This window comes from Dipodomys spectabilis, unplaced genomic scaffold, assembly GCF_019054845.1.
Source record: "Dipodomys spectabilis isolate Male_0828 unplaced genomic scaffold, ASM1905484v1 ptg000026l, whole genome shotgun sequence".
NCBI classification, from domain to species: Eukaryota; Metazoa; Chordata; class Mammalia; order Rodentia; family Heteromyidae; genus Dipodomys; species Dipodomys spectabilis.
This window is the reverse complement of record NW_024870703.1, coordinates 11308867-11322570: the sequence shown is the minus strand read 5'-3', so window position 1 is coordinate 11322570 and position 13704 is coordinate 11308867. Positions and strand designations below refer to the sequence as shown.

General features: G+C 33.7%; 1 protein-coding gene across 3 annotated transcripts in view; it reads right to left on the bottom strand.

The window, feature by feature from the left end:
* Map4k3 (mitogen-activated protein kinase kinase kinase kinase 3) overlaps positions 1–13704 on the bottom strand; it is a 154312-nt gene that overhangs the window by 36404 nt on the left and 104204 nt on the right. For all 3 annotated transcript variants that reach the window (XR_006146949.1, XM_042675418.1, XM_042675419.1), the window contains 3 exons: positions 6063–6121; positions 1302–1340; positions 1022–1075 (listed from right to left, as the gene is read on the bottom strand). Coding sequence is in view for 2 of the 3 variants with exons in the window: in XM_042675418.1 (XP_042531352.1) it covers positions 1022–1075; positions 1302–1340; positions 6063–6121 (152 nt within the window). In the remaining variant the exon portion in view is untranslated. The remainder of the gene's footprint in view (positions 1–1021; positions 1076–1301; positions 1341–6062; positions 6122–13704) is intronic.

The window sequence follows — 13704 nt, the reverse complement described above, 5'->3', positions numbered from 1 at the left end:
AAAGTATTGTGTATCTGAAGCATGTAAAATGAAATTCAATCAAGCATTAAGATTCTTTCTAGTTATAATAATAATTAGGGCAGCTATCAATTACTGACTAAATTACAATTACAAATTTTTTGTTAGTGCCAAGTGTGGTAGCACATTGCTGTAATTCCAGTATGGGGAAGGTTGAGGCAGGAGGCTCTTGAGTTTGAAGTCAGATTGAGCTGCAAAGCAAAACTTTACCTCAAAAACAACAAAAATATCCAAGCTGTCATGGTTCATACTTATAATCCTACTTAGGAAGCGAGGTTGGGAAGATCATAGTTTGAACTCAGCCTGGAAAAAAAAAGTTCCTAAGACTCAACTAATAAAAACTAGGTGTGCTGGCATGCACTTGTCTTCCTAGCTATGTGGGAAGCATAAATAGGAGGACACAGTCCAGGTCAGTCTAGGCAAAAAGTAAGACCTATTGAAAAAAGGGCTGAAAGCTCAGGTAATACAGCATGCCTGCCTGGCACACTCAAAATGCCTAAGTTCAAATCCCAATACTGCTAAAAATGTAAGAAAAAAAATATTAATTAGTTTTATTTTTTCAGCAGTCTATACTATATTAGTAACTGAATTATGTCTCCAACAATATTTGCATGTTAAAGTTCTAATGCCCAAGGCTTTTCAGGAAGTAAGTAATGCTAAATGAGAGAATAATGGGAGGGGTCAAACCTCCATAGGACTGATGGGCTTTTGAGAAAAGATTGCCCTTGGCCTCCTGCTGTGTACACACAGAACACGGCTATTAGGTTGCTACTATCAGGAATCAAATCAGCTGTCAACCTACAGTGAGAATTTCCCAAGCTCTGGAATGATAAAAATAAACTTTTGTTTGTTACCAGAGTACAATTTGACTAATACAACTAAAATAGAAAAGAGATAAGAAGCTGGGCTATTGGGTTAGCATATTAAAATCATCATCATTAAGTTTATGGGACTTATGAATTGGGGTCAAGTCTTTTTGACAAAAACAGAAAACAGAACTTACTGTTTAGAATCATCATCTTCCCCTTCTTCATCATCTAAATGTGCCACATGTCCTCTAAAGAAAAAGGATAACATCACTGTTAGTAAATAGACTTCACCCAAACAACTGAGCAATTCTAGAGATGCAGGAAGATTACTACAGGACAGAATTTTATGTGTTTCTCTTTCTGGAATAGATTGAGAATTAAAACAAATGAAACAATCATATTTGGTTGAGAAAGGGCAAATGATTTTAAACCTGTGACATACAGAATTTTAAGCTTAACAAAAACTAAAATTACCGTTGATGTAATTCTTCTTCAACAGATTTCAGAAGACTCCTTAAAAAAAATAGGAAAACACAAAAAATAGCAAATATAAGCAACAAAAATTAATATGTATATTTGTCACTTTAACCTTAGTCATGATTGTTTATATTACCTTTTCTTATTATTAATTGAAAAATTACAACCATAATCAACTCTGTGCCATAAAATTCAAGTTATAGTTATTAAGTTTGCCTTTATATATGTATTCTAAATAAACAAAATATATTCTACTTTTTCAACTGGAAAATACCAATTCAAACAAAAGACAACTGACCATGAAATGTCACAACAGTACCCACAAAACAATAATGGCAGTGTCACAGCCAGGGCTTTTCTAGGATTCAAATGTACCTCGAATATTATACCTAACACCTAAAATTCTATCTTTTTCTTAAAATAAGGCGACAACACTCTGGGAAAAAAATCATGCTCTCAGGCAATCCTACAGAATGGAACTCAACATGTTGGATCTCTGCGGAAGCATGCATGCATGTGATGTGAATACATGAATGCAGTAGCACTTTGCTTTCACAGAGGACACTCACTTACCTGAGGATTTGTTCTCCAGTGGTGCACTGGCAAACACATTTACACTTTTGGGAGACTAAGCCTGTATCAGACCAGGTGTGAGGATTTTACCATTAGGAACAGTCTATAAAACTTTAGTTTTCAGGAATGTAAGAGAGCACTTAGGACATTCCTGAAGTTCTGTTATTTTTCACTGCACTCATGCAGATACCTCCTATGTTACAATCTTCAAACATAAAAATCCAATAGCCACATAGGATACAGACAAATACAGTTATTGATAAATTACTTGGATAAAAGAGTCACTAGAAATTTACTCACCCCTCAAAGTTATAAAGAATTAATTTCTAAACATTTTTGCCTTATAGTACATGAGGAAAAAATGTTCTCTGAAATACCTAAACATAAAACTTGAGAAACTAAAAGGCATGTTTATCAACTATGAACAATGAATAGAACAGCTCTTAGCCATCCAGTATTTTAACTAGATCCTGCTTAATAATAATCTGTTTAAAGCAACAAAACTTACAAATCTGGAAAGAAAAACCATAAATAATTGCAAGTGCCCTTTTCTAGATAGAAAAATTAGGGTAACACACTCTATTTTCACAAAGGTCTCCCAGGGCCATCTCTAGAAAGGCAGGAGCTTCTGGTCAGCTATAGCACAGGCAAATAAAGACAATTTTTCAAGTAAAGACTGTCTCAACCTTTGAAGGCCACAAGGCTTTAGATAAGACTAAGACTTGAACTAATGAGTTTCAATTTCTTTACTTGTAAAAGAGGAATTATAATAAGATTTATATTAAAGTGTCTGAAGATATGATGAATTAATTGCATACTTGACACCTATTATTGACGAATACCATTTTTTTAAAATTAGCAAATTGTGGTCTAGGGATTCTAGAGGTCTCTTAGTGCTCCTACTGAGGTTGGGGTTCTAACAAAGTCAAATTGTTTGCATAATACATATCTTTTCTATTCTTATTTCCTATGAGTACATAGTGGAGTTTCCCAGAAGCTAGAAGATATGTGATACAATAAAGGAATAAATGAAATAGAACATGAAAATTTAGTTGTCTTCTAGATAATCAGTGTGAAGAGATTTGCAAAAAATATAAAACACTGCCATTTTTCTATTATACTAGTTCATGAAGTAATAGCTATATTTCAAAATATATTTCATTAGTGGGACAAAGTTTGTTGTACTGCATTAGCATAACTGAGATGTAAGAGGACATGGAAAGGAAGGTAGCCATGGCCTAGGAAATCATATAAATCATGTACAGTTTTTATTCATTTATCTGTAAATACTTTGCTATAGGATAAAAATTTTGTTAATGAAGTTTCACAATCCATAAAGTCTTAATGAGAAGCAGAATGTCTAACTTACTTTTTGAGCTTTATAAAAGAAAGTAAAATCTGGCTAAATTTGCTAAGTGGTCCATAAGATAGTGCTGTGCAAGAAAGAACCTTGTGTTCTCTAGGATACCTGAATTCTTCTGTTAGGAAATTTTAACAAGGTAGAAAACAAAACAAAAATAATAAAACTAAATCATCACATCTGAAATAAAAATTGTGATAAAAAAGTTAACAATGGAACAATCATGAACACAGATTTAACTAATGTAGTAGGAGAAGTCTAAAGCCACTATTAAGACATTCAGTACATTTAAGTCAGCTAATGGATCAAATTAACTTCTAAAACCTTTCAAAATTGTCTGATGGACTTTAAACAAGCTGTATATATTTTTGTGATTATATTTAAATATAAGAAACTATTTCTCTAAGACAGAAGAGCAGTTTTATATTATTCACTTCCAATATGATCAGTAATTATTTACAGAGTAAAAGCCATAAATAAGGGCAGCTAGTATTTCCTAAGCCTTAATTGTAAAATATTTCACAATTAATCTATTTTATCCTTATTACCTTGAGGCATCCACTATTATAATCACCATTGTACAAAAGACAATGAAAGTAAATTTCTCAGTCAAGTGGATCACACCAAGAGCCACTTCTGACTGCATATGGCACTTAGTAATACTCTACAGGAAACTATATATTTCACTCTTTTCACTACTGGGCTGTCAGAACTATCTATCTCTATCTTTGAAACTTTTTTTTTTCAGTCCTGGAACTTGAACTCTGGGTCTGGGCAATGTCTTTGAGCTTTTCGGCTCAAGGCAAGTACTCTATCACTTGAGCCACAGCGCCACTTCCTACAACTTTTCTCTACATTAAGAACATCAGACATGAGTTTTCTTTAAAAACAGCATCTTTTTGCTTTTTAAATAAATGGCCAAGAGTTGATCCCAGTAATATAAGAATTCAAAGGAAAAGATGGCAACCTAGTACAGTTAAAACACATGCCTCTTCGTGTGTGTTTCTTGGTCCTGGACCTTGTACTCAGGTCCTGGGCACCATCCCTGAGCTTTTTGCTTAAGACTGGTGCTCCATCACTTGAGCCACGGCTCCATTTCCAGCTTTTTGGTAGTTAATTGGAAACAGGAGTCTCATGGGCTTTCCTGCCCAGATTGGCTTTGAATAGCAATTCTCAGATCTCAGCCTCCTCCTGTATACCTAGGATTATAGGCATGAGCCATTGGTGTCCAGCAAAAACACATGCCTTCTATTTAAAAAAGTTCCTCTGCAACAATGATAAGTTTGACATTTTCTGGGTGATCTGGAATAGGTAGAAACCCATCAATGGAAATCTGTCTGCCTGATCACCTATGGAGAAAGCAGGAAATCCTGTGAGGTTTGAAAACACTTTGTCTAGTCACAAGAATAAAGCAGACATATCAATACAGTAAGAGAAGTGCTACATCCATGCTCATGTCACATGTATGTATACACCTATACATAAAACACAGCCAAAGGGCAGACTTTTGGTCAACCTACCTTGCCAATGATTCGTTATATAGAATACAGTTCCTTAAGCAGGGATCCAATTAACCAAAAAATGAAGGTTGGGCAAATTATTAATATTTTACCTAGCCAAAATCACTACATACTATTATATCTAACAATAAAAACCAGACAATGAGAATTGAGGGATCTAGAAAAAGTATATATATTGGTAGGTCATTATATTTTGTATTGTGTTATGTAATTATAAATAACTTTTAATTACTCAAAAAAGTTTTCAAATTATTCACTCTCACAAAAATTTGGTGGTAAAAAACTAGTAGCTTTGTATTTAGAGAAAATAATATAAAAACTCCATCAGAATTAGTAAAAGAAATTCATATAGAAGACACAATGAAGTTTTTCATTTGCTAGCCTACAATGAGATAAACTATTTTTTGGTGTCTACCTAGACAAGTAATAAAACAATAAATAGTTACTATTTATGTAAAATTGCACTTTATACCAAGGAAATTTTACATTTATTTTATATTGTAAGGTACAGACTAATAATAAGGTACAGGCTTAATAATATGATCAAGATTAATATTAATAAATAGGAAACTTCTCATATCTGAAATTCAGATTATATACAAAAGTAATAATTTCTTTAGGTTGTTATTCAAAGCCTTTTCTTTGTATAGGGAAAAGATAGGTTAAAATTGTTTTAAAAGCAAGTAATAGTTTTGCATTATTATCCTTAAAACTAAGCTATTTGTCATTGATCATTATTTTCAACTGTGTAACTTAAAAATAGGAGAATATGTCTCAACTTCATGATATAACTTCTCTAAGTGATACCTGGTGTAGAGTAGGTATTGACTGACTACTCTATTTCTTGCATGAGTTGATAAGTTTCAAGACTGTAAATATATTTCAACTACTATTCACTTTTTAAAAGACTAATAGAGTTAAAGGAAAAATTCTGAATAGTATAAACAATTCGATTTTTATTGGCCAACATATTTGACAAAGTTTGGTACAGAATAAACAGGTCAGTTTTAGAAAGGAAAAAAACTATGGAAATATACATATTTATCTTCAATTGGGCTATAGATTTTATTCTATAACAAGTAAGATCAGCAAAATGTTGTGATATAAAAATTTTAAGTTGATTCTCTCCATTATGACAATTAGAAATGCTTATAAATGGCAAGAAGACAATCAACAGCAAAAGTTATGGCATATTACAAAATAAACTTGCCAGCCCAAAAGAACTTATTATCTTACATATAGAAATACTATACTAATGGCAACTTAAGTTGAATTGAAATTAAAATTTAAAAGACCTTTACTTACTTGTTTCCACCTAAAAAGTAACTACTTTGGTGTCCTTGTCCATATTCTAGTTGTAGGTCCTAATAGTGCAAAATGAAATATTTAGAAAAAGTTTTAAAGCACATCTTATAGCACATACATACATTAATATATATTACTTTTAAAGAGAAATCCCAGGTCCCAAATAAATCTGTATTGCTATATGCTCTTTAAAAAAGAAAGGCATGGCAGGGCTTCTAATAATAAAAGCTGTATTTATAGTCCTAATTTTTTAAATTATTTGAGTATTTTCCTGGGAAGCTTTCCAAATGACAGGCAAGTTTCATCTGTGGCTAATGGTACTATATGTGTGTGTGAATGTGTTTGTTTGTGTGTGTATCTATATCATATATAGATATACATATATATCAGTTTTAATAAAGAAAAAGGCTGAAATAAAGTATTCTCTAACATTATAATGAAAATGATCACAGAAGAAAGAATAAAAATTTTGGTTTGACTTTGAACATAGCATCTAAAAAATTATGTATACATATACATTCACATATTTTCCACTGTAGCATCAGACAGGTAATTTTTTTTTTTTTTTTGGTTGGTCGTGGGGCTTGAACTTAACCTGGGTGCTGTCCCTCAGCTCATCAGCTCAAGGCAAGAGCTCTATCACTTCAGCCACAGCACCACTTTCGGTTTTCTGGTGGTTTATTGGAGCTAAGAGTCTCATAGACTTTCCTGCCCAGACTGGCTTTGAACCGCGATCCTCAGATCTCAGCCTCTTGAGTAGCTAGGATTACAGGCATGATCCACCAGTGCCTGGCTCATACAGATAATTTTTTAAAGACAGAAAACTGGTTGCTATTTTTAAAGTAAATTATACACATGAACCTGTACCTATAACAAGATTATAAGCTGCGCTACAGGGAATAGAATATTTTAAGGAGCAAAACAGCAAAAGTTCAAATGAATAATAAGGGAGTTCAACTATTTAAATATTTCAACTGAATGCTATGGGATGTTAAAATTGTTAAGAATTAAAATTCAAAGGAATTAACAATGTACGTGTTCTAGTCAAATACCTTCTTGAGAAAAAGAAATGTACTCTGCAACATCCATGGAAAGAATGAAGCTACCTTTTCTCTCCTTTTAAAAGAAGCCACTCTATTTCAAGCAATATTTTTATTTATAAGTGGGACTATTTAAAAGTTTTAAAATAAATCTTATTTTCATTAGAACACAGCAAAAAGTTGCTTTTATTTTTATCATATAATGTGAGGCGTATGATAAAGGTACAAAAGTCACCTTGGAACATCCTTCTAAGGCTAAGAGATAGCTGTGTGCCTTTTTTCCCCACAGCATTTAACATAAAGAGCTCTTCTATTTACACTATGTTTTAAACTACTTTCAAGCCTGTCATAGCCAGGCTACTTAACGAAAGAGAACAAGGTCAAATCTATCTTCTTTTCTCAAAGCCATCATCTAATGGACCTGGCACACATCATGTCCTGAAAATGTTCAAATGACATTTATTTTCCTATAAATAGCACTTCATCCATGTTAAGACACCTATAAATAATTAGATCATTAAAAATACCAAGCTTCGCAGGTGCTGGTGGCTCACATCTGTAATGCTATACTCAGAAGGCTGAGATCTGAGGATTGTGCTTTGTCCCAGCTGGGACATCAAAGTCTGTGTGGCCGGACATGGTGCTGTGGCTCAAGTGGTAGAGTGCTAGCCATGAGCCAAAGAAACTCAGTGACAGTGCCAAGACCCTGAGTTTAAGTCCTAGGACTGGCAGGAAAAAAAAAAAAAAAAAAAAAAAGAACACAAAACAAAACATCAAAACACCAAGGAACCAAAAAAACCAAGCTGAGGAATATGAGGATTCTAAGCAATGTATTCTATTTAGGGAAAAGCACTTTAAAACATAAGTGCTCCAAGTCCTGTCGAAAAAATAATCTGATGAAAACAAAATAAAAAATCCAGGCTTAGACCAGGCTCTAATTTTGTCTTCTTCAATACTGCTGTTTTGTCATACATCCCATAGCATTCAGTTGAAATACTTAAATAGTTTAACTCTCATTACTCATTTGAACTTTTGCTGTTTTGCTCCTTAAAATATTCTATTCCCTTTAGCACAGCTTATAATCTTGTATACGTGCAGGTTCATGTGTATAATTTACTTTAAAAATAACAACTAGTTTTCTGTCATGCATAATGTTCTTATCAGTGACAGAAAAGATCTTATAAACAAAAAAGGTCAGTCAACTGTCATAATGGTATTAACATGAAATTCTAATGAAAACACTAATCTCAGTGAGTATACTTCTAAGTTCAGGACTTTTTCTACAAGTATAGGCAACGGAGACCCCAACAGACCAGGAAACACTTTTAATAATCAATATAATCTCTTAAATCTTAATTAAATGATAGCTTTTAAAGGCACACATTTGTACTGAATGAAATCAGATGTTTTCCAGTTTAGCTGGGCTCTGGTGGCTTATGCCACTAATCCTAGTTACTCAGGATGCTAAGATCTGAGAACTGCAGTTTGAAGCTAGCCTGCCTGAGCAGACAAATATAAGATTCTTAGCTTGAAATAGCAAAAAGCTAGAAGCAGAGGTGTAGCTTAAGTGGTAGAGCAACAGTTTGAGAAGAAAATTGAATGACCGTGAAAGGCCTTAAGTTTAAGCCCAAGTAACATCATTTATCCATGTAAAAAAGAATATCCTGATCATCTGATGTAAGCCAATTAGCAGGCAAATATTAATTATTAAAAATAGGAAATCAACTGAGATCAGCAGTAATATTTTAACAGAAAATTGGGCATTTATATTCTATATTATTCTAGAATATATTTTATAGATGATGTAGAATACATATTGTATATAAATTATATTATGTGCATAATATATAATTTGTATATAAATTATATGTAATTATAAATATACAAACATTTAAGATTATAAATTATATATTTATATAAATATATAAATTATATATTATCTATATATAATACATACATTTATATAATATCATATAGTTTATATTATATAGTCTATATTCTATAGTTTATATAGAATAACATTCAGATCAAAGTAGAAGTTGTAGATACATTTGATTTTGATGATTAAATACGCATATACAAAGTTAAAATTAAAAGAGGTGCCCTTATTTTTTTTTGATGCTAGTTCTAGGGCTTGAACTAAGGGCCTGGACCCTGAACCTGAGCATTTGTCTCAAGACTAGCGCTTTATTACTTGAAAATACAGTTCCGGGCTGGGAAGGTGACTCAGTAGTAGAGTGCTTGCCTTGAATGCATAAGGCCCTGGGTTTGATTCCTCAGCACCACATAAGCAGAAAAAGCTGGAAGTGGCGCTTTGGCTCAAGTGGTAGGGTGCTAGTCTTGAGCTAAAAAGAGCTGAGGGGCAGCGCCCAGGCCCAGAATTCAGGAGCCCACGACCGACAAAACAAAAACAAACAAAACCCCCCCCCCCACAATTCTACTTCCAGCTTTTTGGTGGTTAACTGGAGTTAAGAGTCTCACAAACTTTCTTGCCCAGGCTGGCTTTGAATCTCCCTAGCCTCCAGAGTAGCTATGATTACAGGTGTGAACCACTAGCACCCAGCAAGAGGCACATTGTTTATTAACAATTCTACTCCCTAAATCAAGTTGTGCTACAGCAATCATGGGGAAAAAAAAAACCTATCATGCTAATCGTAATTATCAAGTGTAGTAGTACACTGAAGTTTTCTAATATTCATCTAATCTCTCTAACACAACCATTATTTACTTTTCACTTATAACAGGAATTCAGTCAGCAAATCAGACCATAAAAGTAAGAAAAGCAAAACTAGAGAAAGTTAGCAGTTATCATTTTAGGTCAGTCTAAGACTAATCTAAAATGTTTTTCAAAACGGATTTGGAAGAAATTCTGTATTAGAAAAATGATACCAAAATTATGCTTACCAAGTCCACAAAAATAACCCAAGATGATAGTACATTCAATTATACTCTGTACTTTGATAAGCCAAATTAAAAAACACTAGAGCATGCAAGCATAAAAACATCTGAAGTATTAATTAGGCATCAATTTATTAATGAGTGACTAATGACAAATGTCAAATAAGTAGCAACATGGGACTGAAAGAATGAAGTGACGTATTAAGAGCTTTAACCTACAGGCTTAAAGTTCAAGATGGTTATCCCAGCACACTTAAAATAACTTTTGGAGAAAGAAAGTCCTAATCTCAGTGGTTCCTTTGAATGAACAGGAGACTGTTTCTACACCTAGGATGAAAATTCAAAGAAACACAAAATGTGCAAAAGAATGGAAAAAGAACAAAGGAGGTAGTGTGAAACACTAGAAAGGGAAAGTATATATTATCAAGAAAGTCTTATTGGAGTTCTTTTTAATACCCTTGGCATATTACAAATCTTATACCTGATTAAAAAAAACAGAAGTCAGTAGAGTTGATAAAGCTGGCTACAAAAACAGAAAAGAAACAATAATTGAGCAATATAGCTAACCCAAGAAAAAGAGAAACTTTTATAGTTGGCAAAGTAAAGAAAGAATTATGACATGAATAAGGTCATTCATTAGTGAGAAAGTTTCAACATGATAAGACAATTTATAGAAGAGGGAGTGACCCCAAAAGTTTTACAGAGTTACGTAGTTTTACCAAAAAATTCCAAAAAGCAAGTGGTATTAGAACATTTACATTTACTAATCATACAGAATTCTGACAAAAGCAGGCTGAGAGAGGCCTCAAACTGAGGGATCATGATTTTTGTGCTGTAAGCTTAAAAATAGTATCAACAGGTAGGCATATTCTTCAGATCGATGACTTAGTACTCCAATGTCAATCCAAGGCAACTAACATAGTATTTTATGTATTCCTTAAACAGCAAGGTTTTTAAAGGAGTAAATGTTCCTTCGGGTCCTAAAAGATTCATTTTTGTCAACTGCCTACTGAAAGCCAATCATTTTGGGCTTATCAGGTTTTGAGTGGCTAGCAACAAGCATTTTTAAGAGTTAAAATAATTACGAACACTTTCCCTACTAGGACAATTATCAACATCAAATCAAACAAAAAATATGAAGTGTTAAGGATGTGGAAAAAGTTGGAACCCTTGTACACTGTTGGTGGAAATATAACAGCTAGGGAAAACAGTAGGGAAGTTTCTCAAAGAAAATCAAATGCAGAATAATCATATGACTCAATGATTCTACTTGTAGTTATATACAAGCATGTTCATGGTCACATTATTCACAGTAGCCAAAAAGCAGAAGCAGCCTACGTGTCCATCGATGAATGACTGGACAAACAATATGGGATTTTTATATAAAATGGAATATTTTCAAACATCCAAAAGGAAATTGTAGGCTAGGCACTATTGGAGGCTGAGAGCTGAGAATTACTGTTCAAAGCCAGCCTGGGCAGAAAAGTTTGTGTGACTCATCTCCAAAAGAGCTGTGGCTCAAGTGGTAGATCTAGCCTTGAGTGAAAAAGGTAAGGGACAGCACTCACGACCTGAGTTCAAGTCCAGCACCAGAGAAAGAAAGAAGAAAATTCTGACGTATGCTACAACATGGAGGAACCTTAAACGTATTATGACACCATGCTAAGTGAAGTAAGCTAGCTAGTTACAAACAGTTTCAAACAGTGTATGATTCCAGAATACAATTAATAAAAACCAGAACAGTGGCTGCTGAGAGGCAGTGTGATACTGGGGAAAAAATGGGGAGTTATTAAATGAGAAAAGAAGGGCTGGGAATCTGGCTCACAATTCCCCATCTGGGAATTGTGGCATGGCAGAACTAGCAGACAGTAAAATAAGCTGATGGACAAAACCTGCCAGACGGGGCTACAAAACAGGAGAAAGTAAGGACAAAAGAATGAGGAAATAAAGACTAAGGAACCAAGTCTTTGGCACTAAGACCTTATAAGAAACAGAAAGAAGACCTACCAATCAGAAATCTCATTTTTTCACCCAAGGCCAACCTCTTGTGGTGACAGGCTGAGGTACTGTCTTCTCTGTATCATTATGTATGCTACACCCAATCATTTCTCATGATGTTATATTTCTCTTCTAGTAAACTTTTCTGTTGTCTTTACTTATGTGTGTATTTTGGCTGAATTCTTCTCCAGCTAGATGCAAGGACTGAGGCTAATTACCTTAAACTTTCTAGTAACATATTTGGTGTAATGGCGCAGAATTTCTATGTGTGTTTTATTGGTGGGGAGGGGAGAACAGATGCAAAGGTAAGAGGCAGGGGGAGATTATACTATGGGACATATATGGAGTGAGAGGGAAGAAAGGGGTAAGGTTAAGAGAGAGAGAGAGCATATGAATAAACATATCCAGTATTACAAAGCAAAACGTAACAAATAACCCCACCCTCCCATGGTGTTGGTTGGCAGAGACAGTACAGTACAAGGGTTTAGGTTTGATCCTGAGGCAAAAATGCTAAGAAGTCTCAATTCTGTTATTCTTATCTAAGGAATGACAAATTTCAAATTCTTTGTATCTTATATCTCCTCAAAAATACAAAATACAAAAATAACAAAGTCATGTGCCACTTAAGGACTGAGACACACATCAGAAATCAGTCTTGAGACAATTTCTAGCATTCATCACAGTATAAGACTATGATGTCCATAAGTGATAACCACATGGGCCCAACATATATAATATACATACTCTCTGGAGTGGAATGAAATGTCATTATTCAGCACATGACTGTACATTCAAAGTGCTTAGCATCCACCTGTTCTATCCTGAAGAACCCACAATGGTTCCTGCACAAAACCCCTACCAGTCTTACTCTCTCACAGAAGCCAGGTAAGCCATATTAGTCCAAAAGTGCCTCTCCTATGGTTAACTCTGTAGTACAGATCACATATCAGCTTCCTCTTATCAGTAGGTGCCAAATGACCACCATTTTGGCAGGGTATCTTATATTTTGTTTCATGACTAGAATTTGCATGTGTATTTTTTATCCAACAAGATAGCAACTCTTCACTAAAAAAAGTATGTCAAATATCTTGTATATTCTACAAATGTAAAAAGGCAACGATTCAAGAGCTTATGTACTAGCCAAAATTCAAAGAGGTATGTAATTAAGATGCAAAGGTAAAAAATAAAAGAAAATTGCATTTAATGAACAGAAAGTAGAATCTGGGCGTAAACATTGGGGCAACTTGGGGCTATGGCCAGCCACGTAGATAACAATATTTAACAACAACTGTTAAAAAATATTACATACTTAATATGTACCAGAATTTCCCAGTTTTCTTATGTAATCGTCAGTCTTAATATTTCTAACTTTAGAGATGGTGTGTAATTCATTTTTTTTCTAAATACTGGATATGTCACAAAACTAAAATTTCAGAGAATAATTTCACTGTTAGCTAGAAACAAATTATTTTAAAAACTGTATATGTATAATTTAATACAGAAATAATATATGCAATGTAATATCTGCAGTTTATATATGAATGTATACATATATATATATATTTATATGGGGGGTTGTGTGTGTGTGTATCTATGGTTAGTTACTAGCCGATTAAAACAGCAACATTAAAACTAGACATTTTGCAGGAAAATGTCCAACTTTTTCTTACACCTCAATAGATAACTTTAAAAAATGAAAAAAAAAT